The sequence below is a fragment of the Alternaria ethzedia genome, assembly GCF_023757985.1.
Source record: "Alternaria ethzedia strain BMP 0044 chromosome Unknown scaffold_6, whole genome shotgun sequence".
NCBI lineage: Eukaryota > Fungi > Ascomycota > Dothideomycetes > Pleosporales > Pleosporaceae > Alternaria > Alternaria ethzedia.
Window position 1 is genome coordinate 89,323 of NW_026056199.1, and position 16,156 is coordinate 105,478.

The 16,156-nt window shown below is 53.3% G+C and overlaps 5 protein-coding genes across 5 annotated transcripts; 3 read left to right on the forward strand and 2 right to left on the reverse strand.

The window, feature by feature from the left end:
* Positions 1 to 637: 637 nt before the first annotated feature.
* Positions 638 to 3,036, reverse strand: MET26 (homocysteine methyltransferase Met26; the record flags this gene model as incomplete). Its single annotated transcript, XM_049374934.1, has 3 exons — positions 638 to 2,605; positions 2,656 to 2,757; positions 2,806 to 3,036. 3 exons carry the CDS (start codon positions 3,034 to 3,036, stop codon positions 638 to 640), a joined length of 2,301 nt encoding a protein of 766 aa, XP_049234856.1.
* Positions 3,037 to 3,972: 936 nt separating this feature from the next.
* Positions 3,973 to 4,948, forward strand: J4E87_003306 (uncharacterized protein; the record flags this gene model as incomplete). The annotated part of the gene is made up of 2 exons (XM_049374935.1): positions 3,973 to 4,081; positions 4,149 to 4,948. 2 exons carry the CDS (start codon positions 3,973 to 3,975, stop codon positions 4,946 to 4,948), a joined length of 909 nt encoding a protein of 302 aa, XP_049234857.1.
* A 2,685-nt stretch (positions 4,949 to 7,633) lies between these two features.
* Positions 7,634 to 9,282, forward strand: J4E87_003307 (uncharacterized protein; the record flags this gene model as incomplete). The annotated part of the gene is made up of 4 exons (XM_049374936.1): positions 7,634 to 7,702; positions 7,755 to 8,683; positions 8,732 to 8,952; positions 9,005 to 9,282. 4 exons carry the CDS (start codon positions 7,634 to 7,636, stop codon positions 9,280 to 9,282), a joined length of 1,497 nt encoding a protein of 498 aa, XP_049234858.1.
* Positions 9,283 to 9,994: 712 nt separating this feature from the next.
* J4E87_003308 (uncharacterized protein) lies at positions 9,995 to 14,041 on the reverse strand (the record flags this gene model as incomplete). The annotated part of the gene is made up of 5 exons (XM_049374937.1): positions 9,995 to 10,896; positions 12,093 to 13,463; positions 13,510 to 13,613; positions 13,661 to 13,694; positions 13,993 to 14,041. 5 exons carry the CDS (start codon positions 14,039 to 14,041, stop codon positions 9,995 to 9,997), a joined length of 2,460 nt encoding a protein of 819 aa, XP_049234859.1.
* Positions 14,042 to 14,494: 453 nt separating this feature from the next.
* J4E87_003309 (uncharacterized protein) lies at positions 14,495 to 15,608 on the forward strand (the record flags this gene model as incomplete). Its single annotated transcript, XM_049374938.1, has 2 exons — positions 14,495 to 14,502; positions 14,534 to 15,608. The coding sequence occupies 2 exons, from the start codon at positions 14,495 to 14,497 to the stop codon at positions 15,606 to 15,608; spliced, it is 1,083 nt and encodes a 360-aa protein (XP_049234860.1).
* Between the last annotated feature and the right edge of the window lie 548 nt (positions 15,609 to 16,156).

The window sequence follows — 16,156 nt, forward strand, 5'->3', positions numbered from 1 at the left end:
CGACCACGACTTTCACCAATCACGAATAATCATCTATCGCATGAACTTCCCATGACAAATCGCGCAATGCAACGGGAAGGCGATGCTAGGCGGAAGTCATTCTGAAGAAAGTTCGCAAAGCCCTCGAATGGGTCTTCTAGCAAGTAGAAGCAGGTATTAGAACAAAAGACTATACACACCAGCCAGCAGCAGGGAGCAGTAGCACTGTTGGCACACACGTGGATAATGCATACACCACGCGCACGGAAACTAGTTTGTAGAGCGACACCGACATATTCGCATTCAGCTCATCCAAGATCAAGATGAGATCGTCTACTCTACATCGACAGAGCTCTTGCTCCGTCACATGCTATCTTATCTCCCTGCGACAATCGTCGCACACATAGTCCCCAGAAAAAATCAAAACGCCAAAGCCAGCCCATTCGCTGCTTGTGATGAACGCCGATGTTGAGATGCGTCCATACACACACCTCTCTTCAATCCTTTTTGCACCGCCAAACGACCCATGATGCAGGTTGAACTTTTGGGTATCATAACTAGTCATTACACACATTACAAAGCGGCATGTTGATATGCTGCTTGAACTGACCCCGTTGATGAAACGAGGTCAAAGAGGATATGCTAAATAGCAAAGAGCCTAAGAAGAGTACTTCTCGCGGTAGAACTTGGCCGCGTTGACAAGGTTGACAAGCGCTGCCTTGGTCTCCTTCCACTGGCGGGTCTTGAGACCGCAGTCGGGGTTGACCCAGAGCTGCTCAGGCTTGAGGTAGGTGAGCATCTCGGCGAGACGGTCCTTGATCTCCTGCTCGGAGGGGATACGAGGGGAGTGGATGTCGTAGACACCGGGGCCAATGTGGCGGGGGTAGGCCTTGTCCTCAAAGACCTTGAGGAGCTTGGCGTCGCTCTTGCTGTTCTCGATGGAGAGGACATCGGCGTCGAGCGCGGCAATGGCGTGGAAGAAGTCCTGGAACTCGGAGTAGCAGAAGTGGGAGTGGATCTGGGTAGAGTCCTGGACACCAGCGCAGGCGAGCTTGAAGGAGTCGACAGCCCATGAGAGGTACTTCTCGCGCTCAGTGCCGGCACGGAGAGGAAGACCCTCACGGAGAGCGGGCTCGTCGACCTGGATGACGTAGATGCCAGCAGACTCAAGGTCAACAACCTCGTCGCGGAGGGCGAGAGCAAGTTGCTGGGCCTGGACAGACTGGTGGACATCGTCACGGGGGAAGGACCATCGGAGGCAGGTAATGGGTCCAGTAAGCATACCCTTCATGGGCTTCTTGGAGATGGAGGCGGCGTACTTGGACTCCTTGACGGTCATGGGAGCAGGGCGCGAGATGTCACCGACGATGATCGGGGGACGGACGCAGCGGGATCCGTAGGACTGGACCCAACCCTTGGTGGTGAAGGCATAACCGTCAAGGCGCTCACCGAAGTACTGCACCATGTCGTTACGCTCGGGCTCGCCGTGGACGTAGACGTCAAGGCCAAGCTCATCCTGGATCTTGACAACCTCCTCAATCTCCTTCTCGATGAACTTCTCGTACTCCTCGGGTGTGATCTCACCCTTGGTGAACTTGTTACGCGAGATACGGATCTCCTTGGTCTGGGGGAAAGATCCGATAGTAGTGGTAGGGAACATGGGGAGGTTGAGGTGCTTCTTCTGCTGAGCGTAACGCTCGGGGAAGCCAGACTTGCGCTCGTGCTGCTCAGGGGTGACGCTGGCCTGGCGGTCCTTGACAGCCTTGTTGTTGGTACGCTCAGATGAGGCACGAGCCTGCATCGACTTGGCGTTGGCCTCAAGAGCCTCACGGACGGAAGCTGGGCCGTCGTTGACAGCCTTGGCGATGACAACGACCTCGGAGACCTTCTGGCAAGCGAAGGAGAACCAGTCCTTGACCTCCTCGGGCAGCTTCTTCTCGCTGTCGAGAGAGTGGGGAGTGTGGAGAAGGGAGCTGGAGGTGGCAACGAGGACACGGTCCTTGCCGAGCTTCTGGACAGCAGTCTCAACAATCTCGATGGCGTTCTTGAAGTTGGTCTTCCAGATGTTGCGGCCGTCGACGACACCGACGGATAGAACCTGGCTGGAGCCAAGCTTGCCGATGACGCTCTCGAGCTGCTCGGGGTTCCTGACAAGGTCGATGTGGATACCAGCAACACCCTGGAGGCTGGGGAAGACCTCGAAGTTGTGGACAATGTCACCGAAGTAGGTGGCGAGGACAAGCTTGGGCAGACCGCTGCCGACGAGCTTCTCGTATGCAGGCTTGAAGGCATCCTTGACCTTCTGGGGGAGGTCGTAGACGAGGACAGGCTCGTCAATTTGGACGTACTCGGCACCAGCCTCCTTCAGCTTCTGGAGGAGCTCGACGTATACCGGCAGCAGCTTCTCGAGAAGGGTGATGGGGTCGACTGACTGGCCACGGTCGGCCTTGCCGAGAGCGAGGAAGGAGACAGGTCCGATGAGGACGGGGCGGGTGGTGATGCCAGCCTCCTTGGCCTCGAGGAACTCAGCGACGGGCTTGGGGTTCTCGGCGAGGGTGAAGGTCTGGTTGTCTTGGAGGGTGGGCTTGACGTAGTGGTAGTTTGAGTCGAACCACTTGACCATCTCCTGTAGTGGGGTTAGAGTGTGTTGATAACTCCCGAACTTTCGGGACTTACCAGCGAGGGGACGTCGACACCGTCCTTCTGGTGGCCACGGCCCATGGCGAAGTACTCATCGAGCTTGTGCAGCGAGTGCTTGGAGTAGCGCTCTGGGATAGCCTAGTCCTGTTAGTCGACTGCAGCGGGTATTGGATGACGTGTGCTTACGTTGAAGAGCTGGATGTGGTCGAGGAGGTGGTCGTAGAAGGCGAAGTCGTTGCTGGGAATAACATCGACGCCGGCGTCCTTCTGGATCTTCCAGTGCTCCAACCGCAGACGCTTGCCCTCCTTGATCAGGTCATCGCGCGAGAGCTTGTCGGCCCAGTAGGCCTCGTTGGCCTTCTTGAGCTCACGGTCCGCACCCATGCGGGGGAAACCGAGTACTGAAGAGTGTACCATTGTGATGTGATTGTCCGATGCGGACAACTGTGATAATTGGGGGGATGGGTAGGATGTGGTAGAGGGGAGGGGGAAGAGGGTGAGGGAGGAAGGTGGGATGTAGGAGGAAGAGTGGTAGCGGATGGTGTGCTTTATGTTTTTTGCTGGCGTATGCAGCAACGTCGCGGGGTTGGCGCCTGCGTGGCTCCGATTCGACGGTGCACTCACCGCCCTCAACTTTATTCTGCAACGGCGAGAACAATCCGCCGTTCGTCAGGGCTTCCCTCAATCTACGCAGTGTGGAGCGATTATCTTGGACTATCCTGCTGCTTTAGCGCTCCCATGCCCACAGCTATCGTGCACTAGCTCTGCTAATGCTAACTTTTGCCCAAAGCGACATCGGCGGAGGGGCGCTCGGAGCCTTGGCGGTGACGAGCTTGCGCAACTTCAAGCGTGTCCGGTGAGAATTCGGATGTTTCCACACCACAGGGACGAGGCACCCTGTAAAGATTCACGCAGGAACGATCCCTTCTCGACTGGGTGTTGCGTATTGGCCATGTCTAACACGTCGTCCATGACAGCATGAATCAGCTCCGCGCCAGCTCTTAGCGGGTTCTGCATCTCAACAGGCATCTTCTGGGTTAGCTCAGACCCTGAAGATCATCGATATCGGGACAATGCCATCAACTCGTCTCGAGCAGAACACCAAGGCGGCATGCGAGTCAGGTGTCATCGGTGGTTTGTACTGCAGCTCTGCTCACGATGGTCGGTAAATGTCCGAGCGAAGGGTTCACGATGAGGCGGCGGAACCACCGAGTACTTGCCTTATTTAGCTGTCTCCACAACCCCGCATCGTGTATAAAACCCCGCCATCAACAAGTCAAGTAGACGATAACAAGCGCAATAACCCCCCGATTCAGTGAAACACCCACGGATAATATTCACACGCATATCAAAATGGCTTCAAGACCGACTCACACCCGAACCGCCTCAACAAACCTGGCAGGTGGTTCAGGCCAGCGCGTGCTGGAGGGAAGGAATGCCATCATCACCGGCGCGTCGAGAGGTAGATACACAGCGACCCGAGCGCCATGAGCACAACACACCCGTCAGATTCTGACTAACACCCCCAGGCATCGGCGTAGAAATCGCCCGCAACCTCGCCAGCAAAGGCTGCAACGTCTCCATAAACTACACCTCCGACTCCTCCTCCGAGACCGCCTCCTCCCTCGCCTCCGAACTCTCCGCCGAATACGGTATAAAAGCCATCAGCGTCCAAGCAAGCATGGGTTCTGAAAACGGCCCCGCCCACCTCGTCGAAGTAACCAAGAACAACTTCCAGCACCCCAAGACGGGCAAGTTCCAACTCGACATCATCATCAACAACGCGGGCGTCGCCGGAAACAACTACGTCGAAAACGTTGATTGTGAGGACTTTGCTAGGCAGTTCAATATCAACGTAAGGGGGCCGTTGTTGCTGGTGAAGGCTGCGACACAGTACTTGCCGAATGATCGATCGGGCCGTATCGTCAACCTTAGCTCTGTGAGTTCGAGCCTGGGATACAAAGGCCAGTCTATCTACGGTGGTACAAAGGCAGCGTTGGAGAGTATGACGAGGACGTGGTCAAGGGAGTTGGCGGAGCGCTGCACGGTTAATGCGATTAACCCTGGTCCTGTTGCTACGGATATGTACTGGAGTAACGACGACGCGTTTATTGCGCAGAACAAGCCGTTTATCGAGAATACGCCGCTTGCGGCGCCAAGGAAGGGGATTGATCCGGAGAGGATGTATGAGGCGAGCCAGGGTGCGGGCGGACGGCCGGGATATAGTGAGGAGATTGGTGGGGTTGTGGGTATGCTTTGTTTGCCTGAGGCGGGGTGGACTACGGGTAGTGTTATTTGCGCAAATGGTGGTATGAAGTTCAGCTTCTAGGCATTGGCGGGGATGATGAGGACACCAATGAAAATAAGACGAATATGATATCGACACGAAGATTTTCTTTGCTTAGTTTCTAGCCTACCGTGCATGCATAACACTCTGCCGTACTTCCTCCTTCCCATCCTCCCAAACCTCACTCTCAATAACCACACTCGACGTCTTCCTAATCCCTCCACCTCCATCTCCTTCCACCACAATTCCTCGCTCAGAATCCCTATCACCCCTCCAGCCTGCCCCCATCCTCTCCTCGCTCTCCACGCTGACATCATCATCCTTTACATGTTCATACCTCATCGTCGATTTAGTCCGCAATCCAATGGTCTTGAGCTCGGATTGATGCTGCGAGTCATCTGCATCATGGTCTCCTCCGCTGCGACTTTGTTTGGTGCCGCGACTGCGACTGCGGTTCCGACTACTGCGTAGCGTAGATTCTCCAATGAGGTGAGGGGCAACGTGTCGGAAGAAGAGACGCATGGTGGGGAGGCAGCCGGTTATTATGACGAGATTGGCTTCGATGAGGCTGGTTGAAAAGTTAGTTGGGGCATTTGATGGCGATGAAGTTGAAGGAACGCCGCTACGGTGGTTTTGGTTTGGTGCATGGAATGAATGGAGTAGGATGTGATGGACTTACATCCAGATACCCGGCATGACGATCGCCCATGTTTGGTCGACAGTCTGCAGCATGGGGAAGAGGAGGGCGAGGCGGACGCCGCTTGTTATACACGTTCTGCCGCTCCTGTTAGCTTTCTTTCTCCCGCTTATTGATCTGCACTCGTCAACTCACAGCGAGCCCACCCCAAAGATACATATCAACCCCATCTTCTGCGCCCGTGGCATCTGCAACCTAACGACCATCGGCACTGGCAAAACTAGCAACAAGATATCCGTAGCCATATTCAACACCGCCGTCGCCATATAAAGCGGCGTTCTGTCAATGCAACTTCCCTCCGTGATAGTGACATCCCAGTTCCGTCGGAAAGGCGTACAGGCGAAGATGAGGGGGAAGACAAGCGCGATGTTGTATCCAACGACGAGGAACATGCTTGCGTAGACACATGATTTAAACCAGCGCAGGTGCGAGAGGCGGAGGTAGAAGAAGAGGAGGGAGAGCTTGGCGCTGGCGAGGAAGGGGCAGTAGATTATACTTGCTACGCTGATCAACTGTTGGAGTGGTCAGTTGGGGTTGGCTTGAGGTTTTGATTGATGTGGGGTTTCTTACGTTCATGGTAGAGTTGACTCGGTGTCCGGTTAGTTCCCAGATGTGGACGCCGAGAGTGCCCCGGCCATACTGGACTGCTAGGTGGTTAGATTGGGGATGGTGATAGTGGCCTTGCTAAACGCACAAAGAATGGGTACTTGTATTGCGATGGAGAAGCACTGTAGGGTTGATCGTTAGCACGATGTGTCGAGCTATCTATCTTCTTCAAGCTGCGATGCGACGCACCCAGGCTATGAGCAGCGCTACTGTAGAAGTTGTTAGACATTGCATATGATGTTTGTGATCTTTCACGATCTTGACCAGAGCGGATGAGCTTACTATCATCTGGTGTGAAGTTCTTCGCTAGTCTCGTCTTCGTGTAAACGCGTATAGTCATGAAGATGGCGGCAACAATCATGCCCAAGGTGCCAATCCAGAAGTTAGCAGCCTCGCCCGATCTCTGGGGGTTATCGACATCGACGACGTATCCAGGCGGAGCCGGAAAAATGGGCTTGTTCATGTCCATGATGTGAATATGTGGAGAAGGTGTGCGTCCCTGCTAATCGGCGAAGCTGCTGTGTGTCTATATTTCAGTTCAAGTTCTCGTCCCCATCATCTGGGTCATTGCAATCCGTCATTTCTTGCTCTGGTCAACCGGCATACTCAGCATGGAACCATGTTCCATGTCACATGAAATCCTGCTGTTGACTGTTGTGTTCAGTCATAGCGCACAAGCAATGCCACTGTATACGCCGCATCGCTTAGGCAGTGAGGCTCATACATGCAGCAAGGGATTGGCCTGGAGTACTGCACCGCCGATCAAGAACTTGGTCAGTATACCTGTGCCACTCCACTGCATCGGAGTCATGACTGTGCATGGCAATAACGGCTCAGATATCTTCCTGTCTGGCGGAATTTTGGGGTGAGCATAAGTATGCCAAGGATGTGGCGTTCATAGATTTAGCCATCCCTTAGGCATCGCATCCATCAGTGTGGTCGACCGAGGTTTCCGAAGCGTTTGTTGATGATCGCTAAAGCAACCGTGCCTCGTTTTCGACTTTCCGCGGTCCGCTCCTCAGGGTCGCGTATGATCCTCAAATTAAGTTCTTGTGCCGAGCCGTGTGTAAAGTGATCTCGAACCTATGGAGAAGCATGAGTTCATTGACCCCTGCAAGCCACCTTTTAGCGAACAAATCGACAGCATTGCCGCTTCGTTGCCGACGGGTGTATAGCCTTTGCGGCACAGGCCGAACGCCACATTGAGGCCAGTCCTAGACACAATTCTAGCATCCTTCGAGCGTCCAGCTTCATCTCATATGTCGAGTCATTGATGAGCAGGAATTGCGCATCCTTGTTGAGATTATTCCCTCAAACTGTTGAGAGATATGAGCGAGTAGAAAAGCGTGCCACAGCCTGCGTCAAGGTTTCGATCATCGAGTGTTCCTTGTGTTATCTCTTCACCTATTGGACTGGTTATCATCATGACTCGCTTGTCCCTTACCTTACTTGCGGCAGCGGCTGTCGTCCCATTCGCACATGCTGACTATTGCGTGAGGCTGCTCCTAGTTCCCCTCTTTCCGAGACGTCTGCTAACATCTACAGTGCTCCGCTCTTGCACTCACCTCCCTAAAGAGTCGGCTGCTCTACCCTGGTCAAGACGCGTATGAGACGCGGGAAGATTCCTACTTCGATGTCAAGCAGCAGGTTATCACACCCAACTGCATCGTCCAGCCCAAGACCGCCAAAGAAGTCGCCCTTGCTGTCAAGACCCTCACAGCTGCTAGTCGATTGAAGTCATGCAAGTTTGCGATTCGTAGTGGTGGACACACTCCATACGTTGGAGCCTCCAATATCGAGAACGGCGTAACACTCGACTTGCACTATCTCAGCACCGTTGAGTATGATGCTAAGAAGGCTTTGGTCAAAGTCGGTCCTGCTGCAACTTGGAACGACGTGTACGATGCCCTGGAGCCACTGAACGCGATGACAAGTGGTGGACGCTCGTCCACAGTTGGCGTCGGTGGTCTTACGCTCGGCGGTGGAATCTCGTACTTCTCGCCGGGGCGGGGTCTGGTCTGCGACAACGTCATCGAGTTCGAAGTTGTCCTCGCTGACGGTCGCATCGTGACCGCGTCCAAGACTTCGCATCCAGATCTCTTTGCTGTCCTCAAAGGCGGCAACAACAACTTCGGTATCGTCACTAGCTTCAAATTTGGCACCTTCGACTACGCCGGCATGTGGGGTGGTCTTGTCATCTACCCAGAGTCGACCATTCAAGACCACTTCAAGGCCCTCATCAACTTCTCCAACAACATTGACAAGGAACCGAAGGGCTCAGCTATCGTCATGCCGGTGTATCAGAGCTCAGCGGGCGCCGATTTGATCCTAAACGCGTACGACTATGCCGAGCCGGTATCGAGACCCGCGGCTTACGATGAGTTTTTGGCAATTCCTGGCAACATCTCGGACTCCACGGGTATCAGGAACATGTCATCTCTGGCAGCGGAACTCGCGGGTGCTACTACACACAGGTAAGCTAGCTGCCATTACTGTTTAGCAAACGCTGATCAAGGGTGTAGTGTATACTTCGGCACGCTGACCTTTGCTAATGATCTTCGCGTCATGACCAAAGCCCATGAGATCTACATGGATGTGCTGTCCAACCTGAAGGCCAAGGCTACGGGTGACTGGCAGATCTATGTGCTCTACCAGCCCCTTCCGCCTTCGTACTGGAGGCAGAGCGCGTCCAAGGGCGGCAACATGCTGGGCTTGGAGCGCTTTGGTGAACAGGTGCTGTGTTGTAAGTTCACCACGAAGTTCTGTGAAGACTGGACGCTAATCAGTCGCGATAGTATACCAACCCTACATCTCTTGGCAAGGCGCTGAGCAAGACGCGCTCTTTCAAGCCGCAGGCGCCGATCTCGTTAACGGAATCCGCGAGTACGCTGAAAGCATCGGTGCCGACAACCCATATCTCTACCTGAACTACGCAGATAATACGCAAGATCCCCTTTCAAGCTATGGTTCCGCTTCCGTGAAGAAGATGAAGGCTGCAGCGAAGAAGTATGATCCTTCCGGTGTTTTCCAGAAGCTCGTGCCTGGCGGCTTCAAGATCTCGAATGTTCAGTAGATGATGGATATGTTTTCATAGAACGAATCGATAGCCATAATGTGTCCGTGTGATAGCAACATGACCATATCGTTCTTGGAAGTGCGACTTCCGTTGTGACTGACGTGCATACTCCATTCGGATGGCGTTCCGAGGTGTCAACACCGCTCTTGGGCTGTAGTCAAAGCAAAAGACTGCAACGAGACCTGGTCGCGCAATCCGGAGATAATGTAAAGTGCGAATTTGGAGATGCTGGAGGACACCCGTTGTTGACGTGCTGGCGTCATGAAGGCTGGCGTAAAGGAAGGCAGGGTGGCAGGCAGGCGTGAAAGCCAAAGCCAAATTTCGCTTGGCGGGCCCACTTCGTCACGCTAGCCATATCTGATGACGCGCATCCAACGCGCGTGTTGGACTCGAACATTGCGTCCATCTCATCCCATCACTTCCTTCCTGAGTAGATACCGCATCATCCTGCGTGGTACGACCCTTCTCACGTCATTTTTGCCCCCAGGCGAAGGCGTCTGTCTCAGCGAGGGCTGACTTCGCTTTGGCTGCGCGTTCCGGTTTACACCCGCACGGTAGGCAAGGCGCGTTCAGGGACGCGCCTCGCGTCATTCATGCTGCATGACTGCGCACATCGAATACGGTCCCGACATCAAATATTGAGAACATGATTGACGCACGCGTCTCAAGGCTCTAACATGACGTAGAAACGCCATCACATTATCTTCCGCTACATTACAACACACGCCCGTTCATGCATCATCTGCAGATACTTCTCCTTAAACTGTCTCTGCAACACCACCCTCTGCTTCTCCAGCTCTGCGGCATGATTCGCCTGAGCTCGTAGCATATTCTCCCTAGCCGACACCTCACTCTCTTCAAACCGCTTCTTGGTATCCTCTATCAGCTGCGCCGCACTAACCTGTAAATTCTGCATTTCCTGCTGTTGCTTTGCGAGATTATCTTGGTATTGTTTCTGCGCTGCTTCCAAAATCTCTCGGTCCTCTTTGTTGCTTTGGGCGCGTGCTTCCTTGAGGTCTTGTTCCAGCTCTTTTAGCTTCTTTTCGTAGTGTTTGATGAGTGTCTCTACGGATGATGCTAGGGCGCCTCCGGCGCCTGTGTCGACTAGTTCGAGGTTTTGGTCGACCATTTCGCGCTGTATGTCGAGGGTTACGGGATTCTTTCGCTTCATCAGGTATCTGATGATCTTGAGCGCCGACGACTTTCCTTTGTCGTGGCGGAAGACGCAACTCCCGTGGTCTATCATTCGTTTCCAGAGCTGTGGTTGTTGTTGTAGTTCTCTCTCGCGTTCGATTGCAGCATTGGGTGAGGCCATGTCCCACATTGTTGTCGCTAGTACCACGCTCGACAGCGGGCCGTCACCGCACAGCTTTTGGAACATTTTAATGTTCTTGATTCCACTACCGCCTACTCGCACATCTGAGATTCTTTGGAGAAAGATGATTCCAGCTAGTCGCAGCTTTTCCGTGTGCGCCTTATTTAGCCAGAGCGCGACTTCACGCAGGATTTCAGAGTCGGACCGATAGGTGTCGTCAAAGCCGGGGGTATCGACGAGATAGACCTTCGTGCCGTCCTCGAACGTACAAGGGACGACTTGGACTGATACTGTGCCTAAAAATTACTTAGTCCGTGAAGTTTAGGGAGCCGACGATGGCTCTCACATGAATCTAGTCCATGCCCGACCTCGAGCTTGCGATCAGAGAAGAGGTTGACGAAAGTTGTTTTTCCGCAGCCAGTTATGCCCATCACTGCAATGATTATATCGTCGGGCCTTCGCGAGGAAGTCAGCAAGTAGTTGTCAAAATGTGAATAGACTCGTACGTCAATTCTGGCAGAGGAGGTACCTCACGATGAGGGCTGTCAACTCTGTCCGCCATACTTGTCGTTAATTCTGGGCGAGTACTGATGGAGAGTAAAGGATTGTTGTATTCTAGTCATCCAAGTCACTAAAGTTGAGCGATGCAAGCTTCTCATGCTCGGAGTGAATGCTGTAGCATAGCCGGCAGGCGACAAGGCAACCGCTTTCTAAGAAACTACCCTGGGATGGGAACTACAGGTTCATGCATAGCCTCACAGGAAGCTAGGGCCAGCCTTGCGCCTCGATGTGCGGCGTTGCCTTTGTATGCAAGCCCCCGGGTTAGTAATGTGGTGACAACGCACCACGGCGGCTAATAGGCTAACGGCCGACGAACCAACGTCGCACCTGCCCCTCCATCGCAGGGCACCCATATTGCGGTTATCGCGCAGTCGTTCTTTGTGGTTCACCGGATAGTTCTCAGTTCCGCGATGCCCCCACGTTTTGACTTGCGCGCATCTCATCGCGGGGCAGTGCATGCAGCCCAAGTGTCATGACACAGCTTGTTTTACTGAAGGCTCATGCAGCCACGCGCTGAGCTGGTATAGATTGTGCCACACTAGATAGTATCTGGAGATGAGCAATTTTGTATGTCTGGAAGTTCATGCAGATGCGGCGATCGAGACCCTACGTCGTTGCAAACCTAGCGATAGCTACACGATACATCTCTCATGGCTAAACTTGGTACGGAGTGAAGATCTGCTTGCCCAAGACTGATGAATATGTGAGAGAAGTTAATCGCAGTTGTATCGAACCCGTCTACTCTACCCACGGTAATTGTAATCGCCTGGTGGGCCGCTGTTATGTGAAGGAGCCCTGAGAAGATGCTGGCCATACGGCGGACCCGCGGAATGTGGGATTCTTCGCATCAGAGGCTGAGGCTGTGGTGGTGGAACGCGCACCATCCCAGTAGGATCGCTAGAAACATCATGAGGCGAGACGTGATAGCGACTGTCATGTACATATGGGGCCGCAGGTGTATACGAATGGGGATGATGCGGCGTATACATCGGAGGCGCCGGGTCCTCCATATCGCTCTCAGACTCGCTCTCAGATTCATCAAGATAGCCAGGCTCGTCGGTCTGTTGATCCTGGAGGTACTGCGGAGTAGTGTGAGGCTGTTTTGGATGATCATCCGAGGATGTGCGCTTGATACCTGGTCGACGACGTTTTGATCGACTTCGCTTCCAAGCCCTTGTACCAGTCTTCTTAGAGATCATTGTCTCTATGGGCATGGAGTCGGCTCGACGTGGTGGTGGTATGATATCTCCAGCGGGTCTTAGGGCGAAGAAATCTCGCATCCACATAATGACCTCCTTTGGCCGCCTTTCCTTCGTTTTCTCGCGCACAACTTGATCTCGTTCCTTGGCCTCTGCTATCTCTTGCCTAACCGCTTCTATCCTTTCCAGACCTCCATGTTGGGCAAGGAGACCTTCTACACGCTGCTCTTCTATTACTCTTTTCAGCCCTTGAACCTCATGCTCAAGCTCGAAAATGCGCGCGGAGTTGTTTCCATGCACTATATCCTCTGGCGGGTCGTTCCGGCCGATGCTACACCCGGCTACCTGCTCATTCCGCATGTCTTCGAGTGTGACGGAAAGACTCCTTTGATCAGTTATAATGCTGTTGACGTGACGTATACAGTCTTCAGCTTGCTCGACGAATTCGCTTCTTAGGTCATCATCATCCTCAGCCTCCTCTGCACACTCCTCTAGCTCCCGCTTTTGCGTCTCGTACTTCTCGCGTGCATTGGCAAGTTCACCGTCGATGTATCTTCCTGCTGTTGTGTCTTCGAGTTTCGTAGCCACGCCTCGTCGCATCTCGCGCTGCAATTGCAGACTGACCTTTCTCCATCTATCTGCTAATGATTCGACAATCCGGATGCCGCTGTAGGTATCGCCTTGGTATTGCTCCATCCTAGCTCCACCTCTTATCATATTTCCAAAGAACTCAGGTCTTTCACCCATCATGTTTTCACGCATCCTTGCGGCATCATGCGCTTCCTTCGTCTTCAGCGAGTTCCACATCGTTGTAACAATCACAACGTCCTGAAAATTTCGCTCGCCGCAAATCTTCTCAAATATCCGGAGGCTCTTGAGTGAAGATCCCGACATTCTCATGTCTGTTATCCGCTGAACATAGATCATACCTCCGATTGGGATACTGCGCCCATAGCCATCGCAGTAGGTGCAGATGAATGAAGCAATCTTTCGAAAGACCGCTGCGTATTCCAAATGAGTGTCGTCAAAGCCTGGCGTGTCGATGAGATATACTAGTTGGCCGTTCCTTCGCTGCAATGTCTGAAATACGACATCAGTGGTACCTTAAAATGATTAGGTCTATGTTCCGATCATTCAAGATGAACATACATGACTCTAGCGAATGCCCGATATCTGCACTCTTCTGTGTGACTTGGGAAATGAATGTGCTTTTGCCAGCGCCAGTGAGGCCCATAACGAGAATGCCAATCGCCCTAGCGACAGATCAGACAACGAAACTGGACGGATGCTCAGCTCATACCGAGAAGACGGCGCATTCTGGTTGAACCGCGTAACTGTAAGAGCTGTAGGAGGAAATGTGTTGGATGAGCTTCCATGTGAGCGGATCGGCTCCAGCGCATCATGACTTCCCCTTCTGGTCGGCGAGATGTCGAGAGCGCTCATACTGCGCACATTACACTGATGCGGTTCTCGTAGTAGGAGGTCGCGTTGCAATGAGGCAATGCGATGACAGTAGATGCAAGCGCATCCAAAGCTGCCAAGACGGGCAGGCTACAGTGCTGCACACTCCAGCTGGGATGCTGACCTTAGCTGATGCTGTCATGCGGCCTGCAGGCGGAATCGCGCACGGACCGTACCTAGGCGCAGAGGCGTACTTGAGGATTGCCTGCGGCACAGCCATTGTGGTGTAGCTTTGACGTGTACGTTGCTGATTGGTGGTTTCCATACGGCGGGAAGGTGGGCTGTACAACCTTGCCGCAGGATTGTCTTTAGCCGCACCGAGAGCTGCTGCGGCGTAACAAAGCTATCGCGACGTGATCACTGGATGATATCCCGACCCAACTGAACACACTGATTTGCGACTTGATACATTCGCCCATCGTTCCACAATGGAATCCGTGGATCTTGAAGGCTCGAAACCGGTTGAGTGGGTAAATCCTGGTTCTCCAAACGCAGAACTGACTCAGCTTGGCAGCCCCGATGACCTTTTCATTGCAGTGATGGGCATGACTGGTGCTGGCAAATCTACCTTCATCGAGCATTGTACCAATTCTCTAGAACAGCTTTCCGGACATGAACTCGCATCAAGTAGGCTTCTTCGGCGTCCCTGAAGCCTGACCGATCGTTGATACCAATGAACAGGTACAAGCCAGGTATCGATACACACCACTAGCGTACTCGGAAAGACTGTTCATCTGATAGACACACCTGGCTTCAACGACAGTCGGCGATCTGATGGAGAAACATTGCAGGAGCTGGCGTACTGGTTAGCAGCCGCTTACGAAAGAAAGATCAAACTCAGCGGAATCATTTACCTCCATTGCATTACAAATAACCGTTTACAAGGCTCTGCTGTGCGGGCGCTGAACGCCTTTAAGAGCATGTGCGGGGAAGAAGCATTCTGTGGAGTCATTGTGGCAACTACCATGTGGGATAGAGCGACCACAGATGAACTCGTAAAGGCGGAATTGCGACACGAGGAACTCCGCGGGAAGATCCAGGATGTTATACAACACGGCGGTAAGCTAGTCAGGCTATCAGCTGTAGAGGTAGATGCAGGGAAGATAATTCAGCATATTGTGGGAAAAGACCGAAGGCTAACGCTGGCGTTCCAACGAGAGTTGGTAGATGGTCATCGACTCATCCATGAAACGAGGGCCGGTCAAGTGTTGTTAGAGCATTTGACGGAATCTTTCGAGATATTACAAGCCAAGATAGACGATGCGCGTGGAAGATTAGCTAAGATGGCTCATAATTCCCGGAGAGACGAGTTGCACGAGCTTGAAGATGCGATTACCGAGATGGCTGGCAACATGCGGTCCGTGGACGAGGACATTGAGCGTACGAAAGTAAACCTCCGCGACATCCGGATGGTATGGGACAAGAATCTTGCACGAGATGATAAAACAATTATGTCGAGCGCGCAACGTATCGAGCGGCAATTGGAGATCGAGCGCGGGCAGCAGGAGGTCAGGAGTCCTGACCAAACCGCTTCAACCGAAGACGGCTACGAAGCCTCAAGTGCAGGATTGTCTTCAGCAAGTACACTGCAAACCTCGCAAAGCTACATGTCGCTCAGGTTAGAACAGCTGGAGAAAGAACGCGACGCGCTTACGTATCAGATGGGCCAAAGACTGAATAGACGATACACGGCGGCGCATGGACGAGGGGCGACGAGGATAGGAGCCATAGGCGCTGGTCTAGCTGTAGCCCAGCTCGTCGTAGCAATGGCGTGCACGGTGATGTGAACAGCATGGGGAGTGTCAAGGAAGAAGGGAGCAAATGAGCTGCTCACGCAGCGGCGAAATCGGCCCCGGGGGGCCGCGCTTCACGCTAGTGCTGATCTGGGCAAGGCCCCATTTAGTTGGATCGCGCTTCGAGCTCCAAACACCACGCAGCCTTCAGCACCAGCCTCATAGAATCCAGCATCGCGTTACTTTCTGAGACTGATTACACGATACTACGCGCAATACGATACGATGACAGAAGCGAGCACTCTGAGCGGCGTCTGTGTCATCATGCGGTTCGCGCCTCTCACGCGCCGTGACCCTTTCTCACGCGATCAGTACCTAGGTATGCTACACCTCTACCTCACGAAAGCGCACGTTCTACCTGGCGTTATCGCGACCACGTGTAGAGCAAGATTGGCCTTGATGAAAGCGACAATGCATCCTCGATGTGTGTTGAAGCGTCTCGGTGGGCAGTAGATTCCCAGCACTACTACATTTTCCATTCACCCGTTACTAACCACTTGCAATTGTCTGTGCATTTGCGTTTCATCGAAAGAAGTGTAAAA